The sequence below is a fragment of the Falco biarmicus genome, chromosome 2 (genome assembly GCF_023638135.1).
Source record: "Falco biarmicus isolate bFalBia1 chromosome 2, bFalBia1.pri, whole genome shotgun sequence".
Taxonomy (NCBI): domain Eukaryota; kingdom Metazoa; phylum Chordata; class Aves; order Falconiformes; family Falconidae; genus Falco; species Falco biarmicus.
The window spans coordinates 23,923,860-23,950,160 of NC_079289.1; the positions used below are offsets into that span (position 1 = coordinate 23,923,860).

Genomic DNA, 26,301 nt, shown 5'->3' on the forward strand with positions numbered 1-26,301 from the left:
GGCTTCAGGCTGCAAATGACTCCCCAGAGGCTCATTTTCTCTGGTTCTTTAAATACTCCAAGCCAGTGGAGCTTCTTCAGCTGAAGGCACTGAAGAACCCTACTGCAGAATAACCTGTCAATTAAAGCATCATCTGGAGCTAGAGGTTCAAACTTCACCAGTCATACAAGGCATCTGAACCTGGGCCTTCCCTGTGTGCCTAACTGGTAAAGCTGGATGTGTTTTCTGTAGAGTCTGACCTGGTAAGTGTCGTCAGTGACCATCCATGAGCCTGGGCCCTGCAGGCGAAGAAGGGAGAAAGCTCGTTTTGTGGGTTATACAGTCTAGCTGCCTGCCACGGCAGCTAGAAGTCAACACTCAGGCACCCCAGGACCTGGACGCACTCAGCACTTTGACTATTAGGAGACAAAAATATATTTTGGGCTGAGGTTCAGAAGAATGATGAATGCATTGCCCTGAATTACTCATTACCTGTGCTGTACTGAAAGCCAATCTACCAGCAACCAGGTTCATAACCAGAGTGAAGACATCTTCGCCCTTACCTGTAGTAGCAATACAGTCAAATCCCACGAAAGCATAAAAACACGTGGCTGCCCCTGAGAGGACTCCTTTCCATCCGTAGGGCATAAACCCTCCGACACCATGGAGTTTTTCTTCCTGTGTCTGACTAAAAGGCACGGCATTGGGTTAGAAGTCATCCTGCCTAGGTGGGAGCAACAAAACTATTCACATTATCTCGTAAAAAAACCCAAAGCTGGAGTTTGAAGGAACATGTTCTCTCTTTCACAGGCTAGCATAAAATTACCAGGCAAAATGCTAAGCCCTACCCACTGCTGAGCTTTGTGCTGCCCTGCAACAGCCTGGGGAATGCACGGAATAAAAATGGTTCACGGTTTGTTCCCACCACCTGTTTTTGAGGGTGGATAAAAATGTCTTGGCTCAGACAGGGAGAAAATAGCATGAATATTAAAATCCCTCTCCTAATATTACCCATGTGTGTAGATACGCATATTCATTTAAACATAAGCTTTTGAAAAAGCACAGCATCTCATTATGAAAGTTGAAGACTGAGAAACATATAAAACATCCACTTACACTTTATCTGAGTCCATCTTAGGTGAAAGTGAGTAGACAATAGAGCAAAGCACGGTGCCATGACTGTCATAAATCTACCCAATCCTCCATTTTCAAAATTCCCCGTGCCAAGCTCATAACCAAACCATGCTTGGGACCCTGAGGGAGCCGAGAGCCTGCATCCCTGATGCACCAAGTGCTTTGCTGAGCCTCATCCAAAGTCAACAGACAGACACATACTGATCCCAGTGCACTCTGGGTCAAGACCCCAGATCCACGTGCCTGTGTTTGTCATGTATAACACACTCTTCAGTTCAAGTGACAGGTCATTTTTTCAAGGAAAAGCCTTTGTAAAGATGAATTAAGGCAATTAAATTAAACTAAATCCCAAATCTGCAAGTCTTATCAGGTATAAGCATCTGAACTCTCTCATAGAAGCTCTGTTGAGACTTAAGATGAAAACCAGCCTGTTATTTGCAGAAATAGCACAACCCAAATGTAGATAACTCTGGAAATGGTGAATAAAGTGAAGTAAACCCCAGATAGATTTTACAAAAATAGTAAGTGCTACGGGTCAAAAAGCTACAGTTACACTTCGAAGCTATTGCACTAATTGCTCCTTGCATGGGCATAGCAGCAGGGAAGGAGGAGGGCACCTTTCCTATGGAAGCAATTTGCAGCAGGCTGCATTTCGCAGAGTGGGTCAATGAACAGCTTGTACACAAGCCAGATTTGACCCATGCAACATTTATGAATCTCTCCAGTTTTTGTCAAACTGTGCTTCCTTGCAAGCCAGCATAAAGAGTTTAGATAGCAAGCCAGGACCAAGTTGATGTACATGGAGATATGTAAAGGCCCCCATGACATGTTGCATAGTCTCAAGCAAAAATGAACAGCCTTGTATCACTGGCAACCCTTGTAAGCGCCTTAATTTTGATCTTGTATAGGAAGACAGGATTTTGGCCAAGTAGAAAAATGTCATTAAAAATGGATTTGTGATATGCTTGCTGCAATGCATTAAAATAATCTGCAACTTGCCTTCATTTTACTGAGGCGTTTGGGACAAGGTCTCCAAAAGGTACAAAGGTGCCTCAAGGATATTGCCCAAGCGCCCAAAGAAACTACAGAGCTATACTTGGTCACGGCTTCATACAGGTACCAGAACCAGCCTGGTGTAGCCTTGAATAGGAGGTTGTTTTAAGGCTCTTTTCTCTCATATTTGGATGCCGTACTGGTCATGAGGCTGGAAACGGTCAGTTCTGCAGCAGGGACCATGCTCACACAGCCTATCTTCTATCAGTTTCAGCCCATCAGCATAGCCTGCTTTTAGCAAACATCCACTGAAGGCAGCTTGGCCTCCAAAAGGAGGGAGCCATCCCATGCACTTGTTTTCTACATCACAACTTCCCCTATAAATGTACCATTGAAGATGCATCAATTTCAGACACGAGAAGAAAAGATCCAACCTACTTGTCTCTGTAAATGCTGTGGCTGGTGTTGTAAACATCCTCTTCAGTCAGCTGCCAGTTTTTAACAGATCCTTTCACAAAGCCAGAGACCATGACAAAGCCGAGGACAAGGATGTTGATGCAGGTGAACACTTTGTTCACGAGGGCAGATTCCTTCACGCCAAAAATTAAAAGCCCTGGGGAACAAATGGCAGATAGGCAGTCAGGTATTTCACCACCAGCAACAAGCACTGGGGACTTGCAGAGGTAGCCCAGCTCCGTTCGTGCTGTGCTCTGCCCACATCTCATCTCATCCCTCATTTCTCCACAAAGGCAAGTAGCTCAGGCAGGTCAGGACTGACTCACCCAGAAGGAAGACGAGGACTCCAGCCCAGACATTACTAGTGCAGGATGTGACACACCTTCCCACCCAGCATGCCCATTTGGCACAGGCCCCTGGTAGAGTGCTTTGCTAACACAGCTAAGCTGCTTCCAGCACTTTCAATGCCAGCTCCGATCATCTCATGGCGCTACGCCACGCCACCTAGACACAGCCTCAAACTCCACCCAGAGACTTGGAGAAAGCACCCTAAGTGCTTTTTCATGAAGGAATAGTCTTAGAGGTCTTGGCCACATGCAGAAGTTATGAACAACATCTTTCCTTAGAAGCAGGAGAAAATATGAGCAGGGACTGAATCTGGGAGGACAGCTACTTCCAGTGCTGAAAACACAGAAGAAGGTGGCATCTTGGGAACACCACTCCCATTTAAATCAGAGGGAGCTTTGTCAGCGAGTTCAGCAAGAGCAGGATTTCAGCCTGTGGTCTTAAGAGCATCTATGTGAAGAAGAGCACGTTTACAGGCTTTGGCAACCAGCATCTCACTGAGGCATAGCTCAGCTTCTCAGAACAATGAGCTCTGCTAACCTGCGTTTGCTCTTCAGGTGACTTGACTTTCAAGAACTCAAACCGTTTAACACAAACCTTTAACAGAAACCTACGGTGGCAGCTGAGGGAGGGGGCAAAAAATGGGCTTGAGGGAGAAGAGAAGCACAACAGGGTGTCCTTACTGCTGTTCCAAGGCCCTTCAAGGAGAGAGGAGCATCCTGTGCACTTACCTTTCCTTCTATTAAAATAGGAAATCAGCCGAGACAGCGACATCAGGGAAGTATTTGATAAAACTGTCTCCCTGCCCAGCAAAACTTGTAAGGTACCTTGTAAAAATCCGAAGCTCAAGACAGTGCAAGCCGAAATAAACTTGTAGTGCTTATATTTGGGACTAAAGGTGCTCATTCAGCAGCTTTTGTAGAAAAGAATGGTTTGCATTTTTTATTAAAATCCAGGGAACTTGCTCAATGCAGGGGAATAAAGTCATCTGTAATCTGTATAATTTTATGCCTTGGTAGAGCTAAAGCAAGGAGTCCTAATAAATTGTATCTGAGGTGAAAGACCAGATTCTAATTTGAAATTTGAGCAATACTCATTATATACAAATAAACAAAGCGGAAAATCTCTCCTATTTAGATGTAGTCCTGAAAAGAGAGGGCTGCTATTGACTTGAGCAGTCCTCAACACAGTCCTAGATCCAAATGCAAACCCAGATGCCAAAGCATCCCTTGCTTTTGAAGCCTGTCCTCAGGAGCACAGCTCATGCTGTGAGACTGCCATTCTGATCAGAGTGGGAAATGCCGGGATAACTCGGCTGGGGTGACGCTGCAGCTTCTGCATTATAGCAGCCACAGAGAGGTACATGAGAAGCATAATTGTTAAAATATGCCTAAATTTGGGAATGCTTTGCAAGGCCCAGCTGGAGTAGAGGTAGAAGTTCAGAAAGGTTTTAATTTTACAAATTTTCAAAACTTCTCCAAATTCCGATCAAAGCCTTTGCACATTTTTAGAAAAAAAGAGGGCCTGACTGTTGATCCCACATTTATTTCTCTGGACTCTTCCATTCACTGATGCAAACTGAAGCCCATATATATTTTTTAAAAACCCAAAACAGGAGTACATGAGGTTGTTACTGACTTCCATGGGGTTTTTTTCTCACTTTCCTGGCTCAAGGCACCAAAATTTAGCAGATTATCAAAGGGGAAATAAGGTTGATAGAGCAACAGAATGAAATTCTTGTGTAATAGGATTTGTGGAGGGAAGGATTAAACTTTCATACCTGATTGAGGGTAAAAAGTCATCTTTTCTTTTCTTCCTTGTATAAAATTTGATTGAAGGTTTTAAAAGTGGCTCAAAAAAAAAAATCAAGAACACTCCCCTCTAATTAAAAACCTTGTAAACAGGCTCTGTCCTGTGCTAACTCCACAGCAGCTATGTAGGTCAATCCAACACTTGTAGCAAAGAAAGAGTCTTTAATATGTTCTCCAAAAAACTTTGTGCCTATTCCAAAAGCAAAGAATGAAATTACAGGAGGAGGTCCAAGACTCACAAACCTCTCCAAGGTTTTACCTGTTAGGATGATGATTATCACCACTGCAAAGATGTCTGGGTATTTTGCTAGCACTCCAGGAGCATCCATCGTCATGTATTTTTTACAAAATTCTTCAATGTGCTGGCCTATGATTTCATCAAACGTCGCACTCCACGCTCTGGCCACGCTCGAAGTTCCTGCCAGAGGACAGAAAGGACACAGATCACCCTTTGTGGCTGGCACATGTTTCAAACCGGGGGCACCCTGCAAGGCTTTTCACAATGGAGGGACTCAAAGCAACCTTGTGCGCGCTTCTCAGGTGCTGGGAGTAGGCTTTCCTCTGCAGATCCAGCCTGCAGCCTGTACTCATGCCTGGTATCTACTCTGATGGTAACACACACAGGTGGTGGGTCTCAGGCTCATGCTCAGCTGACAAGATAAAAAAAAATCCTTGTAGTTCAGCTTCTTAGTAAACCTCAGCTTTGCCTTAGATACTGCTTAAACTGACCTTTTCCTTACACCCCCAGCAGCCTGAACTTCCCCCAAACCTGGTAATTTCTGCTACTAGAGAGGTCTGAGTGTTGTGCTGCAGAAGTCCCTGACAGCCCCAGCTGGGTGACCGCAGCCCAGGCAGAGGGACCTTACAGAAGCCATGTGGCGTCCAGCAGCACAACACTAGAGCACCAGAGCCTGAACCACAACACTCGCCAAGCTCTGCGCTCCAGCAGCATGCGAGTCTGCTCTGCCCTCCAGTGCTACAGCACCCAAGGCGGGTAAAGACTGATGCAATTTACAGGCTATCTGACCATAAGTCAGCCTCCTGCAGGATGCTGGTGATGATCCCAACAAGTGGCACAACTCCTCCTGCCTGCAGCAAGTGCTTAGGCTTCCCCCGCTGGGGCTGCTGCGGTTCCCGAGAGCATCACACCATGCACAGCTTGCCAGGCTGAGAACTGAACCTGGAGCCTCAGGAAGGCCAAGTCCAGGACATGGTCTAGGCCAGAAGAGTAATTTCAGAGACTGAAATAGTAACAACAAAAAGCTAGCACCAGACAGTGACAGCATTGTGTAAAATAAGTAGGTTTGGGTAACAGCCAATTTCTCCCTCTCATGCATTAAAGTTATAGTTATACTCCCCGTGTCTTATACGGTATACTATATATAACCACATCTAATTGCATGCTAGAATTACTACTGTACATAATTACCTAGTTAAAAAAAGAGGTTGGTTTGGTTTCAGTTTGCAGAGCAGTTCCTCAGAGAACGCTGTCAGGAGCCTCCTTCTACCTAGGACAGTTTGTCCTGACACACTCACCTGTCAGCAGGTGTTCAGGTCCCAACTCCGGCAGCTGCAATCGTGTCTAACAGTATCTGTGCTCACCTACAGCAAATCCTCTGCAGCAGCTGTGGGCAGCACCTGCAGCAAAGCTAGGAACGCTCACTGCCCCAATCCAGCTTTGCAAAAGTATGAAAAGTAAGCTGCAGATCGGACCTGCCTGGAGACTGCCATTCACCGAGGCAGCGAAGTGCACAGTGTGAACGCTTTTAAAGAACTGGGACATCAGCGCTGTTGATTTAATCTTGAAAAGCTCCAGAAGTTATTGTATACCACATTACAATTTTTCAGCTTAACTTTGGCATGATTTGATGGAGGAGGCCATTTCTTTAGTGCTGCTTTTTTTTTTTTTCTGTCCTGGCTCTAATAGTTCATGTTGTAGGACAGGAACAACCAGCTCCTGCATGTATTATATTAGATGCCAGTTGCTTGCGTGCCAGTTCTATGTAACTACCAACCATTTATCCCAAACCCTCTGTAACCAACAACCCTGAGGGAGCAGGGGGAATCTGACATTCTTCCAACATTGCAGGCACCTGGATAATACCTTAATGTTGCTAGAGAGAACAGTGCAAAGACATTTGCCTTGTACCAAGGAGGATTTACTAGTTCTGGGTCAGCATAACCTCACCAGACCAAGCTGGTTCCTGCCTGCAGCACACAGCTCCCAGGACAGCCGCGGAGCTCAGGTGCAGGGCTCACTGCAGGAACAGGCACAGGCTAGGAGGTCACCGCATGCCCCAGGAAACCCCAATGGCAACTACTCATCAGGGATGCTCATCGTAGTATCAGCCCTCACCAGGTTCCAGTTCCTGAAACGCTTCCCACAGTCTGGCACGGTTCCCCAAACCCACATCAGCCCAGAAGGAAGTTCACACCAGATCCTAGTCCTGGACACCTTCCTTCTGTCTAGACCACAACTGATCAGTTGGATGCCCATTTTTACCCATCACCCACCTCCAAGACCCCACACTAGTCTTCCTCCAAGCCAAGTCACAAGTCAACAACCTGTTGGCCACCCATCCCGGGAGCCCAGGATTTCTTTTTCCACCCCCACAATACTTTCTGAACAGATGTCCGAGAACCTCAGCATAAAAACACCAAGTTAGCCAAGCCCCTTACAGATGCAAGCTCCCACCACCTAGTTTCAGGGGCACTGCTTGGCATTTCCTGCAGCACGGCCATGAAAAAAATTGGCTTTTTGCCCCCTCTCAATCCACAGCTCTGAACTGCAACATGTGCCTGCCAACTACTGGGAGTCGTCCTTGCTCACAAGAGAGGCAATTAGTACAGGGAGAAAGGCTGGGTAAGATACAGGAAAAAAAAAAAAAGGAGACCTGATACAGCTCACACCCTCCCTCAGTTGTTTTTCCTGCTTAGCCATCCTTCCTCCCAAGTTATGAGGAAGGCAATTTCAAACATGCAAACACATATTTTTGTCACAAGAGTGAATTAAAAGTAACAAAGTTGTGTTTGAACACATTAATGGATAATATCCACTTATTTTTTTCAGTGAATTTTCTGCCTTGTGGTAACACACTGAGCAGCCCACTCCAAAATAAAAACTGAGGAAGTGCTTCACAAGCCATTATAAGAGGACAAAAAAAAAAAAAAATATCTCAGAAATACCAGCCTCGGCCCAGATCCTGGGACTGTAACATCCAGTATGGAAATCTTTTCATCATGTATTTGCAGAATCAGGTTTTGGGACAGCATCCACAGCCTATGCCAGTCATTTTTGTGGTCCAGTATTATGGTGAGAAGGGCCACATACCTAGAGAGGTAGCATGGAGGAGATGATTTATCATTACCTTTCTGGAACAGAAGATAAATGACCAAGAAGCCTGTTCAATTTTTCTGCATGTAGCTTAAGCAGAGTCAATTTCAGAAATCTGAAGAAAATGATAAACTTAATTTTAAATAAACCCTATTTTTATCCCCTCCTTGCAGTCAACCTGATTCATAAAAGAACCACAGGACGTATATTTCCTAAGGAGATGAGTTTAATTGACTCTGGCTTTTCATCATCTCGTTTCTTATACAACAAAAAAAAAAAAAAAAAAAAAAAGGCACAGGAAAAGGTTTCAGGTAGCAAACAAAACAGAGCCAGCATTTCAGCCAAGTAACTGCTATGTCACTGTATGGGTCTTCATATGATCTTAGCCTCCACAGCACCATGGGAGCTGATCTCCACAGCTACACATGGCATAAAATGCATTTAAAAAAAAAAAACACCCTCCTTTTAATAATTTAGCATAACAATGTCTTTCATTTTAACTAGTAAGTCTTCACTCTCAACTGGCACGTTGGCTGCAGCCTTAATTACAGGCATGATGACAGTGTGCCTAAAAAGACACGAATCCTTAATTACCAAAGTGTGGCTTAGTTCTAATGCATCAGCTGAGCTGTACACTGCACGCTCTGAGCTTGATCCAAGGCCTCTCCTAGTGGGAGTCAAGGGCTTAGAAGGGATTTGGTTTAGATGTTTCAGAGACTGTGAACCTGCAGACCACCCTTAAACTTGATCCTGCAGCCATTCACAAGACAAAACTCTGATCTCGAGGCCTCAAAGGGACCATGAATTAAACCTTGACAGGCCCAGAGTACCGATACTGCTGTATGAAAGCATCCTTCCATCAGCGGCTTCTTTCCCAGCAGAGGGAACACACTTTTGTCCCCAGCAAGTGTGCAGCAGCCAGGGGACGCCAGAAGGACGGCATGGAGATTCAAAGGAAATCACAGCAGCAATCAGTCAGCTTCGGGACAAACCTTCAGCCTGCAGCACACCACCCACCTCGACTGACCAGAGCCACCAGCAATACACCCCACAGGCAAGTCCTGAAATCCTCGGGGAGTGCGGGAGTGCAGCACCTATTTTCTATCAGTAACACACGTGCCCAAACCAGGCTGCCATCCTACACTAACACTAAGGTCTTGCACTGCACCTGCCATACTTACCGATAACATAGGAGAGGATTAAATTCCACCCTGTGATGAAGGCCCACAGCTCGCCCACGGTCACGTAGCTGTAGAGATAAGCTGATCCCGTCTTAGGAACTCGAGCACCAAATTCTCCGTAGCAGAGTCCGGCCAGCACTGAAGCCAAGGCAGCAATCAAGAAGGAGATAACAATGGCAGGTCCCGCATTTTCCCGTGCCACAGCTCCAGCCAGTACATAGACACCTGCACCCAAAGTGCTGCCTACACCCAGAGCCACTAAGTCAAATGTGTTGAGGCATCGTGAAAGCCGACTGTCTTCTCGAGTGCAGTCCACATTTTTCCGGCGAAGAAGCTGGTTTCCGAAATTGATAATTTTCTGACACTCCATCTTCGTGTTTGGGCCTGCAAGAAAGATGCTGCAATCATTACCTCGACCAGGATACCCTCTGAAACAGCATCACTGCACAGGTGCACTGCTACAGCCCCGTTACATTTCAACAAACGAGCCTTCCCACCTTCCATCTTTTTACATGGCAGAATGTCTCCTTCAGCATTTTACCCAGGCTTAGCACAGGGAATTAAAACAGACAAACCCAAAGCATTTTCTGCTTCCTGCTCCCAGTTCACGCCGCGAAGCCTGCGCGATCCCAGGAGAGATGCAGCACTACACCCCAGCTCCCACCCCACTCCACAACTACCCAGTCCACAGACAAGTGGGCAAGCCAAAAATGCAAAGCCCATCTTTAGGATTTCAGAACTGTTTTCCAGGGCTGAGAATTAATAAAAGACATACATATATATATATATAGAGAGAGAGAGATGTACTTACACGTATTTTTTATGTCTCAGAGTGCACTAAGAAATGAGCATTACATCCCAGAATAAGGCACCACACATGCTACTGTCCCTAGAGCACAACACGACTACACGCTGCAGTCAGTGACACCATTTGCAGTCAAACAGACCCGCTGGGACATTTCCCCTCTCTAAACTCCAGCCACAGGCAGTAGCACAGGCTGCTGTTGCCGACAACTGCGCAGGCTGAAACAGGCATAATTTAGGAAAAAGGACACACAGAATCAAGTTTTAACGTGGTTACGTTGAGGCAAAGGCTGGAGCTATTTTGCATTTGCAACATCTGAAGCAAGAGCACAGTGGGGCTCCCTGAACCTCCCTGCCCCACCCAGGACTGCAGGATGGGGGTGTTTGATGAAACCACGGGACAGGTTTCCAGCCATAGTCCCATTGCAGCAACGGCGCTATTCCTGTCTACGAACCTGCTGGCACGGTGGCTTCTGCGTGCAAGTAGTTCCGGGGCAGCTCCCCTGCTTGGCACTTTATGATGGGATTAGCAGCATGGTAAAGTAAACCCCTCTCTGTGGAGGAATCCCTTAGGAAATCCTTTTCCCATTAGACACACGTATCTTGTAGTGCTATCCCAGGGGAAGATTTAGCTATGCAACTCGCCAAGCCTACAAACTTCACCATCTGCATAGGTGTCCACCTAACACAGACAGTAATAGTATACAATCGGTCAAACTAGCATGGCCAGCGGTGGGGGGGTGTCAGGTCCTTGAGGACATTTGTGGAACTAATGCTGTTAGGGAGCCTGCCCATTCAAGATGTGTGTCCTTGGACACAGCCTGGGTATGGAAGTTCTGTCTTACTCTTTCTGAAAAAAATTAAGTACATTGCTTCAAAATTGTCCTTGCCTTTAGAGAACAGCTAGAGACCTCCTCTTCACAGCATCAGAAGGAATTTCTTGCTTTTTACACTGCCTAGCCCCAGCTGTCACAGGAAACCATGGCATTACATCAGGCCTTCCCTTAAAAACTTCTAGGTGCCTTACGTCCACTGTTAGAAAGCTCCACCAAAACGCTTTGGCCAGCAGCATTTACTCACACGCTCTTGTGCAAAGAATGGCCTTTCCCCACTTGAGTGGTTACCCCAGTGAACCTTTAGAGATCAGACATAACCTCTCAGCCTTCATTTTGCAAAGGTAAGTGATCCAAGCCCCAAAGATATGGACAGTGCCTTGCTCTGCCTGCAACTGTCCACCTCTGAACCACCCTCTGAACAGCAGCATATCCCACTAGCACCCATCTACTTGTTGCATCAAGAGGAACCATCAGAAGCAGCAAGAGCATCCAAAGAGCAACCACTAAGAACTCCAGTGGGTATCTCCTCTACCAGTGTGTTTTCCTCTCCCAGTCCCCGACTTCTCACTAAGAAGTCCCTTTTGCACCATGCCAGTTTCCTGCTAGTCCTCGTCTTCTTTAAAAAACTTCCTGTATGGCACTGCATCAAAAGCTTTATTCAAGTCAGGATAAAGGAGAGCTATCATTCTTCAATTTAACCTTAAAAGTAAAACAAACAATAGTGCCCCCCCACCTTTCCTGTGCCTCTTATCAAATAAAACCGTCAGGTGGATCTGCCAGTCTTTCACAGGTAAACTCACTTCTCTCTTCACTCTTTTCCAGCCAATAGGCACCACCTCCTGCTTTGGCAGAGGTTTCACTTTGCTGGTTCACCACCATTTTTATGCCCTGGTTCTTTCTGACTAATTGTCCCCCACCCTCCTCTTCTGAGTGTTGCTCCCACTGGCTGTAGCCATTTTCCTCAGACCACACTGTGCCTTCATCCCAGCACCATTGTCCTCATTCAGAATTTGGCAGTTGGATAATGATGCTCTCCATAGCTAGGATGTTTCCATAGGACCTGCTGGATTACTTCCAATTCATATATGCAGAAAAACACATATTAAAATAAGGCAGTGCTGGGGGAGCCGTAACAAGGCATGTTCTTCACCTTGAATGGGCCTCCAGTGGAGGAAGTCCAACAATTGTGACAAGCACCAAGAAGCTCTGAACATCGCTAGAGCCACACTCCAACCAAAGATGACAGACAACCTAAACCAGAGTAATAGAGCTGGCACTGACCATACTTTTACAAACAGATTTGGCTCTGGGAACCAAAATCACTACTATAAGACCTGCATTCAACTATTTAATGTGCATTAGCATTTCTGTCCTGAACACGAGTACTTTAAAAGTGAATGTCCTGGTTGCCCGGTTTATCACACTTTGATTCACACTGCAGAGAGCTCATGAAGTGCACAAACCCAATACTATGGGCATGAAACTAAACCTGTGGATGCTGCAGGGGCATAGGTAATGCATCCCAACACCTGATGGGTGCTCAGCCTGCAGGAACAGCTCTAGGAGAGCCTCCCCTGTAAGATACGTTGTGCGACATCAGATTCTCAGCAGCAACTGCTGTGCTCTGCAACTCTACAGGCTGTGTTATTTGCTCACGTGGACACAGCCTACATGGATGAATGTCATCTTCCATCTCAGACTGCATCTGTAGCTTCAAGAAGCCCAGCCAGATTCCCACACTGCAGCATCAAGCCTGGCTTTAGCACCAGGACTTTAAAATGTTTCTTCATTAATTATGGAAAATGAGAAGGTTCTTTTACTTAGCTGCAAGGCTGGACTGAGGCATTCACTTTCCAACAAATACTGCCTTGTATACCAATAATGGAACAGCAGTATACATTGCATTTAGTAGTATTTTTGCCTGCACGTTATTCTCACCATACTATTGATGTTAGTGTGCAATTTACAGTATGGTCAAGATTGGTACTTCATCAGCTCCAGCTAAAACCCAGTGTAAAAGGTGGGAAAATACACGCTAAGAAACTTAATTAACCAAGTCAGCTACTAAATTCAGTGCTTCAATTTTGTCACCGCAGCATCAACTATAAAATCGAAAAACCTCTTTGCTTTTCCAAGACACAAGTCATAAGCCCTGGCTTAAATCCCTTTCTCTTGGCCTTACACTAACACCCTACTACGAGAAAGTAATTGCAACTGCAGGAACAAGGCTGAGGATTTACAAGTCCCACCGAGTTGGGAATTGTCTCCTCTACCAACAGCTTTCAAACATGCTTCTGAGACATGGATTTAAGACTGCTGGAAAAAGGCAGGTTTCAAGCCAATCTTACAAAAACCTTGTTTCATGAGCCATGGCAATTCCCAATGCACACAGAGAGGGAAAACTATCTTCTTTTTACCTAAGTGCATGCCTATGTCCGTTCACTCACACAGTCTCCTTCCCACTTGAACCTTACCCAAATCCATGCCAGCCAGGACTGCTTTCTGCTAATTGCTTTCCCCTGCAGACCTTCCCAAAGCAGGGACAAGGCAATCCTGAACTTTGAACTGGGGTAAGGTGCCAAGAAAAGCACGGCACTAGAGCATTCCCTATGCATATCGTTGCTTTCTAGGACAACACAAGTCCTTGACTTTGCTTAATTCCCACCAGAGTGATGCAGAGATCCCACTGATGCCTGCATCCTATGAAGACCACAGCAATGGGGCTAACTCATCCACCCTGTGGTGGCTTACATTCAGTCTGGAGCTCCAGGAAACAGGGAGGATCCCAGTGCTATGCAGCAAGAAATAAGAACAACCACTACAGATGATACAAAAAAGCCCTCCAAAACAAAACAAAGAAACCCCTGCCATAAACTGTAGCCAACTATAAGCAAGATACCCACAGGAGATGTGTTAATAGATTCATTTTTCAAAGCCAGTGTGAAAGTCAAGACAAGTATGACTCTGAACCAAACTCTGGATTTCAGGACAAACACAGGTTTATTCTGCAGTACAGAAACATCAAGAACTGCCAAAGGACTGGTGAAAAACAGTTTACTTCTTGTAAGTATTTATGGCAAGGTTTAGACATTCAACGGCCTGAACAGAGGAGTTAGAAGCAACACAGAAGAATACAGGGAAGTCCCAGCTAAGGCTATTAATAAAGACAGAAAGTGGAAAGGTGGTAGAGATGGCACAGCTCAGCAAGAAGCCAAGCGATGAGCCAGGGAGGTCCGCAGAGATGCAGTGCTGGTGGGCAGGGCTCACCTGCCCTTCGCACAGAGCCCCTGGGCAAGCCCAGATGGACTCCTGAGGTAGAGCTGGACCAACCACAGGGGACCACCACAGAAGCTTACAGGAGATCTTCCCGAGACATTTCACCCTGGCTGAGGCTACATGTCCAGGCCTCCCCAAGCCCTAGTGACTTAACACGTTATTTTGTGTTTCTCGGGGTTTGCACCTCCAAGTTAACATCAACCTTGCTGAGCATACTGGCTTTCATCCTACAAGGTACCGAGTATCCCTTACGTGGAAAATGAAGGTGAGGGAGGAGGGTGTCTTGCAGGGTTGGACCATGTAATGTGCAGAAGGAAAAGACTTGTGGTGTGAACTCACTCATCAACACAGGAGTTTCTACGATGCCCGCACAACAGGAAGGGGGCTAACCCTAAGAGCTAGATGCCACTAATGGTACGTCTGCTTGCAGTGTGTAAGTGACCTACTGCCCCCGTACACCACACAAAGCTCTAAGGAAGACATGCTCTGCAGTGAACAGAAGCAAAATGCAGAGGTCAGGCTGTGCAGCCTGACACGATCTTTGTCTAGAAAGTGCCTCCAGGTGGAGGTGGACCAAGGCTCCCCACAGATGAGAGCCACTCTCCCTCCTCCTTCCACCACCACTGATACACAAGGAGCTGCAGATGACAAGACTCTCAGGGTTTGGCTCAAGGCTTCTGCTTCAAAAAAGGTACTACATAACAGTAACGGTAGACCTTTTATTTCCGACATAGCCATTTAACTTAACTAAATCTGGTGCCTTGCAAAACGAACATGACTCAGTCTTCCCAAGCCAATGGGAGTTTTATCTCTGCATTGAAAATGAAGGTGTATCTGGTACAAAGGCATGGCAAATCACTTCTTTGGCAAGAATAGGGCTGGGGAGGGGCAACATCCCCAGCAGAGAAACAGCTCCTCCCTGCAAGGATGGAGGATCAAGCCACAAATCTGGCAAGGGTTTTTTTTTTTTTTGGGGGGGGGGGGGTTGTTTGGTTTTGGTTTTTTTTTTTTGGGGGGGGGGGGGGGGCATAAGATTTATTCGTTAAAAAAAAAAAATTAAAATCTAGTGATTTATTTCAAGCTTATGTATCACTCAAGAGTATCTCACCACAGACATATTTCAAAACGATTTCATTCTGAAGCTCCCTCAGGCATATCTAAAGGTGTTCACAGCTGTACTACAGATATCAAAAATAAAGCAGAACTGCTTTTATGGATAATTTGTTTAGAAGATGGGCTATTTAATTATGACAGACCTGAAAATTAAGGCCGACATCCTGCAGTTGGTTTAATGCCAGCAGACAGTGTTCTTCTGGCTGACCTCAAGATCAAGATATCAACTTCATCCTGCTCAAAAAGCATCAGAAAATCTGAGCGTCTCTGTTGTGAACAAAATACCTCCTACAACCCGCAGATACCTGCACTGCAGCCATGTTCTGCATCCCTCACACACAGCGCTGCCCTTCATCTCTCAGACGACTGATCACCAACCTAAGCATCTCTTCACATGTTTTTGTTGCTTTTGAAACAGCAGGTACTAAATCAACCTTTCACTTTCAATTATATTCACTGTAGCTTGGCAAAGAGACCTTCAATAAAGACAAGTGGGATTTTTTTTGGGGGGGAGAACAATCTTTTGGTTTAGCAGGATGCAGGGGGCCATTACACCTCTGCCCAAAACCTTTCCTCTGATATAATTTGTTATCTTTGCAATTGTATCAAAGGGTGATTTTGGCGGAGATTATGGTTTTTCCCTCCTTAGAAGTTGGATCCGGCTGTGATCTCGCTTTCTGAAACAGCCGTTCTTGCCTTTGAAGTGAGGAAATGTGTTCTGGGCTGGTTCCTCTCACTCCCACTCCCAACCATACTTGAAACGATGAGCTTTTTTTTGAATGTACGGTCAGTATTCCTGTGGCACAATGCAGTCCTAATCACATAAAACAATATAAATTATTCCTGAAACGTTACCAGATGGTATATAACCACCTTCAAGTTGAGGAAACTTGATCTGAACGAACACAGATCAGCTTTGTTCTGCACACACCTAGCTCTCACTCCTGCTTTAGCTCTGGTTTCTCTGATGAGACTCAGGGAGCTGCAAGCCCCGGTCACTCAGACCCTGGGTAGGAAATAGCTTTACCCCAAGGCTCTGGGCACCTTCATGTTTCAGCAGGAGCCGAGGGCTTTGAGAGCAGCGGGAAGCAATGACGCACCTAGATAACCTAGCAGGGTGGACCTGGAGCAGGGGCCACATCCTTGGGTGAAATCCTGTCCCACTGAAGTCAATGGCAAAGCTCCCACCGACTTCAATAGGGGCCAAATTCCACCCACTGCTACTGGTCCTTGTCTTTTATTTACAGTGCATTTTGTGTTTGTTACTTTTGTTCCCCGTCCAAATTTTTGTGCCTTGACTGTATTGTATTTTCAAATAAAATAAGATATTCTTCCTCCTCTTATCTAATGGTTAACATACCTATTATATCAGGTTAATAGATTTCCTTCCCCATTAACAACATTTTAAAAAGGGACATTCTTCAAAACAATCCCATAAGAAAATAAGCAATCTTGCATCTGGTTAACAGCAAAAAGTAAACCATAACAAACATCTGTCCAGCTAAACATAAAACACCACGTGTAAAAATAAGCTGACAGGGCACCATTTTACACAAGCAGTACTATCACTTCCTAAACAATTACAATTTGTTTCAGCTTCTGAAAAAACCACTCCTTATCTATTTCAAGACTTTGCTGCTCTTGAGAATTTTCTTCTCCAATTTGCAGAAGAGCATAAAATTAAAGCCAATTATGCAGAACAAGGAGTTTTCTACTAAGGAAAGAAGAAAACCCAAGCCTAGCCCCATTGCATGTGCAACGAAGTCCCAAATCATCTCCTCAGAGGAAGCACAAACAGAAGTCCGCACTCAACGTTGTCCCACGTATGCTTATATCCGTTTTGAAACATGTGAGAACCTCCAATACCATTAGTAGCCTTCTGTCACAGCAAGGTGATGTCCTGTGGACAGTCTTATTTTCCTTAGTATCTTTTTGGTCTTCAACAAATGTATTTCCCATACCACTGTACCATCACTGCAGAAGCAGTTAGGCCACGTTGGTATGTCTGACAAACAATGTGGAATGGGTTTGGCCCTCTATCTCTAGTTTAAACACAGGTCAGCTCCCTGAACAAGTATGTAGCGACTATGCCAACTTTTTGATCAACACAAAGGTAACAAAACCATTTGGGAGCCCTTTCCAAAAGGCTGAGTTTGCTACTTCCATCCTCAAGGTAGTATCACTCACAGAGAAGTCCTGCACAGAAAAAGAAGAGGTAGAAACCCTCAATTCCTACTACTGACATTAGCTTTATTTGGGGTGTCAGATTTGACTGTAGCCTCCTAAATGCAAAGAGGTTATACATTGTACGGGACCAAGCCAGGACACTGAATGCTTTTTGAAGTATCATTCAGAAGTACAACGAGGAAAGTCAATAGTCACACCAAGGCACGTCAACCCTGGTGTGATGTGTGTAACGTGATCCTTCACAGTATAAAGCAGGAATTGTGTCAGATATGTCTTTCCAAAACGTCTTGCCTTGGAAATTCTCCTATGTTTTATTATGTTACTTTGCAACAAGTGATAGAGCAGAGACAAGATGGCTACAGCAGATGTGGAACATTCCCCACAGACATTTAAACACTTATCTCAAGACTTTTTGAAACAGAAGCAAAAGACGTGGCATCAGACCCTAAGGTGCATCTGGCTGTGTCCCCAAAGCTGCTGCAAGTGTCCCCATCAGCTGTGCTGGACAAGGCAGGCAGTTTAGAGACAACACACCTAGGACAAGTGCCAGGAACCGACTCAGAAGCTGTGGTCGCCATTTGCAGATGCCTGCCACAAGCAAAAAGGCTGATGAAAATAAAGGCATGACCAAACATTAGCATTACGCAAAGCTGGAAGATATCCCATGATAGCAGCAGTAATGGCAAGGAGTCCAAGCCAAAAGCCACCAAAGTAACTCTAATTCTTTGCATTGCTTTCACTGTTACGTAAAGGAATACTGACCTGGTGAAGCATTTGCATCAGACAAGGAATGTCTTGTCCATGGGCTGTTAAAAGTTTTCCCTTCTTGATTGCCATAATTGTATTTTTTATTTTTCACAAGTGTGCATATATCTCAATATACATTACAGAAATGTCAATTACATCAGTGTGTGTATATATATATATGTATACGAAATGACAGTTCCATTGTTAAAAAACAAAGATCAGCCACTAGAAAGGCATTTGCTACTCAAAAGAAGGAAGCCATCCAGTTAAATATAAACTACACACTAAGCACAGATAACAGCACACACACGTGGCTGTGCAGTGTATACAAAACACAGCCTTACTCACCTGCTTGAAGACACACTGCCTATAAGAAGGGGACTATAGCACTCTCCTCTGTTGAGTGTAACTGCCTTAACAAGTACGAGGGAGGTAGTGTTGGGGGACCAGCCCGCTGTCACAGACAGCTTGGAATGGTGCAGGTTTCTGTTCCTCAAGCTCCTGAGTGTAAGGGACATTTCCAAGGCAGCATCTCCAGCACTTCTCCAGGCACCTCGCAGCCCTGGAGAATTTCTTCCATTGGAAAAGGAGCGGTGAGGTACTCTGTCTAATCTGCATGCCACCCACTTGCCAGCCATCAGTTACTAAGTGGGGAACACAAAGTCCCATTGAACATGAAGATGCTGGTGCTCCAGCACTGCCTCAGGAGAATGGCAGGGTGCTGCAGCTCATTTAACTGCTTTCCATACTGTCACAGCTGCTGGCTGTACCAACAACAGAAGTTTCTCATCCCAGGACAACTCCTGAGATGGAAAAGACTGTCTTTTTCCCCAAATCCAGACAAGAAGTCTCAACTTCCCCAAAAATTTAAAGCAGGCAAACTTCAATGTTTTGCCTCATTATCTGCAGAAAACTCTATGTGGGTTATTTGTCATGATACACGAAACCCATTTTGAAACAATTAGTGATTTTTGACCAAAATAGAGAGGTTCCTGCTCTGAAAGTCCTGAGGGGAATGCTTCAACCTCCCAGAATTCAAGCTTCAAAAAACTCCAAAATGGAAGCCCAGTGGTGCCCATTCTTCTCCACAAAGCTTCAGCTGTGATTAACACCAAGCATGGCACACACTAAGCCATACAACACGTGGAAATTTGGATAGACGTTAATTCCCCTTTTTGGCTACTGCAGAAACACACAACTTAATCGGCTTAATTTGCAGTGGGGAATTTGATAAGACAACCACTTTCCAACTGCAGGCACAATGCAAGGCTAGAACAGGATGTAAGATCAGAGTCTCCACCACCCAAATGTTACAAGAACAAGAGAGAAAAATACCTGTTAGAACAGAGACTGGATATAACACATGCCTCAAAGCAGGGAAGACTCAGGTGCAGTCAGACAGCACATTTGTTTTGGTAGGGTTAAACTATGAAATCAGATCTTCCTCTCCTCAAGCTACCTGCATTGTCCCTGTAGCTGTACCACAATAACCACCTGGGGAATCACTTTGCAAGCAGCATCACTGAAACAAACCCAATGCTGTGCCTACAACTGACCAGATGGCAAGCCACTACAGACAGCAGCTGAGACAAGAGAGCGATGGGCCACTTTCCAGGATGGATTCCCACCTGAGAAGTACCATCCAGTGAAAGTGAGGATCCTCTGGCACCTCAAAACAGCACCCAGCTCTTTGGAGGAGGACAGTATCAAATTTGCCACCCACAGCTCCTCAGGAATCAAAAAGTTAAGGAGATGTCTTCCTGCCTAGCTGATAAAGGGCATCGCACCTCTCTCATTACATGAATCGTTGTTTTCTGATGAGAAAGGATCTAATTGTAAAGTCTCCTACCAGCTCTAGTACAGTCTCCTCAAACAGTTCCTCAGCATAGCTTCAGATCACATTTTGCAAGAAAATTACTCTATTTAACTCCCTCCATTTTTCATAAAACCTGATCAGCGGATCTCCGCTGATATTGAGATTTCCCAAATGAAAGCCTGAAACAGACTGCAAGGGATCTACTCAAAGCAACACATAGCCCATAATCTGCCAGGGACTCAGCCTTGGCATCAAGCAAAAAATAAAGTAAGTGTTCTGGTAAACATTATTTAGTAAGTGAGTTTCTGTCTTTCTAAAGCCAGATAAGGCAAAGACAAAGCTTTGCTTAGCCAAAATGCTGGGCCATGCCATTTAGCAAGCTCCAGTCATGGTTATTGGACAACAGTCCTTGGAAAAAATGTGGGAAACATCCCTTAAGTGATAAGGAAGCAAATCAGACCAAGACAGAAGTTGTTTATTATTAAAACAGTATTGGGAAAACAAACAACAAATAAGAGCCCCAACCTTCATGCAGAACAACAGCTGCCATCCTGCACAGATGTAGGATGCACCCAATGAGCCAGACAGAAGGAAGGACAAAACTCCCTGAACACCATCATTTCACCAGGAGGAAGGGCACAGCTGAGTGGGGATTTTCAGCTGTGAACAACAGGCAGATCAAAGTGCATATAAGCCAGTGGATATTGGTACAAGCCTGAGCAGCAGAGAGCAGGTGGAGGTCAGCAGGTAGCTTGTGGTGAGCAGTGGCAGCTCCAGCTGGTGGCAGGGTCATGTGGCAGCAGCAGACCCTGGTCACCCCTGCCCAGCAGCCTGGAGCATCCCCCCCAAGCAACATGCCGGACCATGGACCAGGGTTTGGCCAGCCCCGTGGACCAGCACATCTGTACATCAGTTATTTCTCCAACAGGCACAGTCCCAGCACTGGTGCATGGCTTATCACCATGCTGCTGTCCCAGTTAAAAACTTCCTCCATTACGAGAACAGGTACTGACCCGAAGCAAAGGAACCCTTTACCAGGAAAGCAGTAAGTGTTTCTGTGCAAGAGGTGGAAGTGTTTGAAGAGCGGTTGTAGAGGAAATCCTCTAACAAACTTTGGAGGAATTGCCCACACAAGGGAGAGCTCAGCCCGCACTGGACACTCACTTCTTCAGGAAGGAAGGGGAGCAGAAATTGCACGTGCCCAAGTCTCAGGGCTCCCTGTGCCTTACATCAAGATGACTATAGGCTTCTGAGAAAGGTTTTGCTATCCTTGCGTAACTGCATCTGCAAATTAAGTGTTCAAGGCCAGGCTGGATAGGGTTTTGAGCAATGTCATCTAGTGAAAGATACCCCTGTCCATGGCAGGGGGGTTGGACTAGACAAGCTTTAAGGTCCCTTCTGACCCATAACATTCTAGGATTCTATGAAACAAAATATGCTGTATCACTCCTTTGGACTTACACAATCAAAATAAAGTCATTAGAAAGGAATTAGAAAAATGTTTTTATTAATCCAGGAGTTTTTCCACTGATTTGGAGGCCATTCGCAAGGGCTTGCCCCGTGCAGCCCTCTGAGTCAGACCTGACAGCCCTGCACCGATGGTTGTTGGATAGTGGCTCAACACAGAAGAAGAATTACAAAAATCTTCCCTTTTCTGAAGAAACTGAAGTTAATTTCTCATTAAGCAAGCCAGCTGCATTCAAAAATATTTTAGAACCTTCTGAGAGCACTTTCATGAGTGCAGACCTAACATTAAAGCTTTCTGCAAACATGATTTACACCATGCCAAAGAGAAGCCTAATGTGAAAGGAGCATTTTTAAAGTGTTCACTTTTAGACTCTGTATTCCCACATTCCAGCCATAATTCAAGGGCTGGGAAGGGATAAGCTACTTCCAAGCCCCACATGTTCATCATCGCAGGCAGAAACAAGCACTTCACACTCCCTTCAGCTGGTGTGTGCAGCCACACACCCTCCTGCAGCTGAGATGCTGTGTGTCTGCAGTTTCAGGGGTGGCTCTTGGCAGCTGCCTAGTGGACAAGTAATTCCCACTGGAGAGCTCTTCAGGAAGACCTTTGCCTGAGAGACAGTGCCCTGACACACACACACACTGGATTAAAAGCAGTAACCGAATGCTACCGTCTGATCAAGCCAGTACTGCCCTTTCAGCAGACTTACCCCAGGGTCATTCAGTGCCGAAGGAGCTAACAGCACATGACTGGGAGGGTCTGCTGATGCGCTAGCTTCCTGGGAACAGCGCGAGGAGCAGAGCACAGGAGGAAGCCCTAACTGAGACTGTCTGGGCAGTGGGAGATGCTGAGCACCAACGGTGTGGCTACACTTCCAGTGTAACCAGAATATGGCAACGTCTCAACTCCCTGATGGTTAATGACACCCCCTCCACTGCCAGTCCATGACACATGCCTCACCAGGGACTGTTATTTTGGGATGGAAATTGGGCTGGGCAGGGCAGCCATGGAGCCCAGCCGCCAGGACCACAGGATATGTCCACATCAGTGTAGTCTAGACAGACACCCACAGCAAAAGGGGAGCTGAGGATGGTGCAAAGAGGTGGAGCAGAGGAGGTAAAGCATGGCGCTGTATGAAGAAGAAAGAGAGGGGAGGTGATAAAAAGCCACCTGCCACCCCCACATTTGAGGGGGGGGTATAACCCCCGCCTCCAGCAGTGCGACCAGCATGCACAGAAGTGATGGATGTGACACTCACCTCCTGGCCTGTGAGGAAGCACCACACCTTTGGCCATCCCTCACCATGGCAAGGCAGTGGGCACACACTTCTCACCTGAGATCAAACCAACCCAGCCACGACTGCCCACCTTGGCTCTCCCAGCCGAGCCAGCATCACTGCCCGTGCTGCCCTCAGGCTTGCAACAAGCTGCTCACATTGCATCATCTTCACACCTTCCTCCACTTCCCAGGCAGCTGCCCTCTGCAATATTCCCAACGACTGTAAGCAGAGAGGGCAGCTAAAAATGGACTAGTATTTAGGAATAGCAGCGATGCAGAGTCTGGTCTTTTTGGCAAGCACCACAAGTGGTTTCCATGGCAGCTTCACCCACACACTTGCCCGCTTGCTATTAGAACTTCACACTGCACGTCACCCACTTTCACTTCAGTTTTTGACCCAGTCCTGCCCAGCTCTGCAGTTCTTCAGTCTACACTACCAGAGCTAGTAAAAATCTCTTATTCAAAAGGACAGGAGCACTCAACTGAAAAAAAAAGTATACAAAATGGGATTACTAGTCTGACTGTTGGAAAAAAATTAAGTCTCAGAAGCGTTGTGTAAATAATCCCACAAGCTGTCACTGTAAAGACTGCAGCTCTTAAGTGTTGATGGATTTACAAAGTGCCTCTGAAAATTGCAACCATTTTAGGCATTTAAGCCTAAAATAAGTAGAGAGCATGGCAAATGATACAAGCATGATGTTTGACCAGTCTGACGTTGGGGTAACCCGCCACTCCTGTTTTCACACAGAGATATCAGAGTCCAGCTTCGATATATTCAACCCAAGTCAGTCTTATCAGAAACTAGGTACACTGATGCAGAACTACATTTCACAGCAAGGTAGGTGTGGAGTGTGTTTGCTTTGGATAAACACTCTTTTTTTAGCCACAAGCTCACCGTTCAGCTCTCCCCAGCTCCCTGAGAGGAAAGCTGTTGTCTAAGGGGAGTTTTGCTACCATCTAACCCTAACGTTCAAGGCTGCTGATGGGGAGGGGCTGGGAATAGAGAAAAAAAAAAAAAATCATGTCCAAGCACAGCCTGCTTCATCTTTATCTCAGACCCTTTCTCAAAGTACAACCAAAAGGCTTCTCACTCCTGCCTGGGATCAAATCAAGAGTTGCTAAAGTTGGTTTGGGTCTTGTCCACCCCCCCCCACCCACTCAAAAAAAAAACCCCACCCCACAAAACAAAACAAAGATGACACCCACCAGCCAAACCAGGAGCTAGACCACAAGCTGCATCCACGTCTCAGTGCTGAGAATGCCATGCAGAGGGAACCCCCACACCCCCTCAATGTGGAGGTTCCACACCGGCCAGCCCAAAAAGGGATTTTGGCAGAAAGCTTGTAACTGTCACTAAGGGACCTGTCAGCTGGAGGAGCAGGGAGAGCAGGGACAATGCAGAGATATCAGCATTTAAGAAATGCAAAAAGTTGGCAGGTTTGGCCTCAGCCCAGCCATGAGGCCACCGCAAAATACAGCGTGGACTCAGCCCCCCTGTTTAGCACAAGGGGAGGCATTACCTTGTAGCCAGCCTTACAGTTTATTTTGCTGTCTGTGCGGCAGAAAGCCAGCCCTCGTAACCCACATCTCTCCATGAACAGAATTTGTTCTGGCTCCCTCAGAAGCACAGGTCAACTTACACAAGAGATTAACTCCCATGAATAAAAAGTATATGGCAAATCTTTTTTTTGTTTTTGCTCAAACCCATCAGCCTAGTAGTTGTCAAATTTGTAGGCTAAAATCTTACTCTGATTTCTAATTTTATTGGAATTATCACCTGTACCTCTTTGCCCCTCATCAGAAGCCTGGTTTGCCTCAAAACCTGCACCCAGAACCCAGCAACAGAGGTCAGTGAAGGTGCCCAGCACATAGTCCCGTCAAGGGCAGTTATACTGCTATCCTTAAAAACAACTGCATCCCCATCAGCAGAAGTACAGTGTTTGGAGTAAATATGCACTTTTTATCGGGAGAAAAATGACTGGTATCACCCAGTGTACTAATACCTTTTCAAAACCTTACTATATTTTTCTACATCATTCTGGCATCAAAGGAAATCTCTCTTAACTATATTTACAGGGCTGGGAAGGTACACAGAGAGACCCAAATACAACAGTCTCCAGAGAGATGTTGCATTATACATGTCAACATACATCTCTGAGCACGTACAGTGCCATCTCTCCCCATGTCACTTATCTAGAACAAGAAACTTTGAAGTATAATAAGCTCTGCTGCTGCTAGGCTCTTTTAAGTGACAGCAGGAAGGAAACAAGCTACTGACTGTAAATACTCTGCTTAGCTCCACTGTACTGGGACTTGGAAAAAAAATTAATGGTTTTAAAGCAAAATAACCGAAACAAATGATAATTAGCATTTTCCCCCAAGGGTCTGAACAGCAGCATGAAAAGTGAAGAGCTGCCCTTGTACTTTTGATGGTGCCCTGCACCATGCTGTTCTGCTCTCCAGGTATTTCCTTCGAAGGGAAAAGCAGGTTCAAAAGTACTCTAACATCTGTGATGCTTTATCTGGAGCAGCCAAAGCACAACAGCGTGGCTTCATCACTTACACAAGTTTCCTTGGGGGACATCCTTGTATTTTTTCACATACCAAACACATCAGGAGGGGTAGGATTCATTTTGACTAGCTTTTGCCAACTCCAAAGCAGACATTTGGGCTTGGGGTATCATCTCACTCCCCTCTGTAACCAACAGGCAAAGACAGGCACCTCGAGGTATAAATTTATCCCTTTGGAGGAGATACAGGAGGAATGGCCCTCCAGAGACACCTGCCTTCCCCAGCTACTGCAGGGCTCCAGCAGACTTCTATGAAAACTCCACCAGACAGCTCAAGACAGAAAACAGACTAAACCTAGAGCCAGCAGAAGCAAAAACACCTTAATATTTTTATCTATTAACTGTTCACAGAAGACAGATCCAAGACATGCAAGTCTAGTGATATCTGGGGCTTTAGCAATTCAGAAACCCACTTGCCTCACAAGAGCAATGACTCATCCTTACTCTTGCATTCCTCAAAAATGAGACTGACTGTTTCCTGGACAAACCTTTGGATTTCAGGAGTGACCAACCATTGATCCTAGCACCTCCAGAGCAAAGCATAAAAACATTTTGCTTCTGCTCTTCTCCAGTTACTTCACTGTTATGCTTTTCACTGTACTGCTTGTGTTGGTACCTTTCCTGAACTTAAAAGATGCTAGAGGCCAAACTCCCACTCTAGTCTCACAGAAGTTCTCATTTCCAAAATCCCAACAAACACCTATTGTTTTTCTCCTCCAAGATGTGGCACCTCCACATTAATCCATCATTCAGCTGCTGACTTCTGGGTGTTACACTTCAGTCCTGCTGTGGGTGCCAGAACATTTTGCTCCTTTCTTCCAGCAGACTGCACAGGCAGAAAGGACCTGCTTAATGCATCTGTAGTCAGCATGAGCAGATATGTAACAGTACGGCACCCTTGCGCTTCAAACCTGTTATCAGGCAAATTCAGGTAGTGATTGAAAGACAGACTTTTAAATACCTGTTTTGATCA

At 45.6% G+C, this 26,301-nt stretch overlaps 1 protein-coding gene across 2 annotated transcripts in view; it reads right to left on the reverse strand.

The window, feature by feature from the left end:
- The window catches only part of SLC7A1 (solute carrier family 7 member 1), a 46,872-nt gene that overhangs the window by 14,137 nt on the left and 6,434 nt on the right, over positions 1-26,301 (reverse strand). For both annotated transcript variants that reach the window (XM_056328037.1, XM_056328036.1), the window contains exons 2-5: positions 9,234-9,617; positions 4,978-5,136; positions 2,545-2,719; positions 543-667 (exon numbers count right to left, since the gene is read on the reverse strand). In XM_056328037.1, the coding sequence (XP_056184012.1) occupies positions 543-667; positions 2,545-2,719; positions 4,978-5,136; positions 9,234-9,603 (829 nt within the window). In that variant the 5' untranslated portion in view covers positions 9,604-9,617. The remainder of the gene's footprint in view (positions 1-542; positions 668-2,544; positions 2,720-4,977; positions 5,137-9,233; positions 9,618-26,301) is intronic.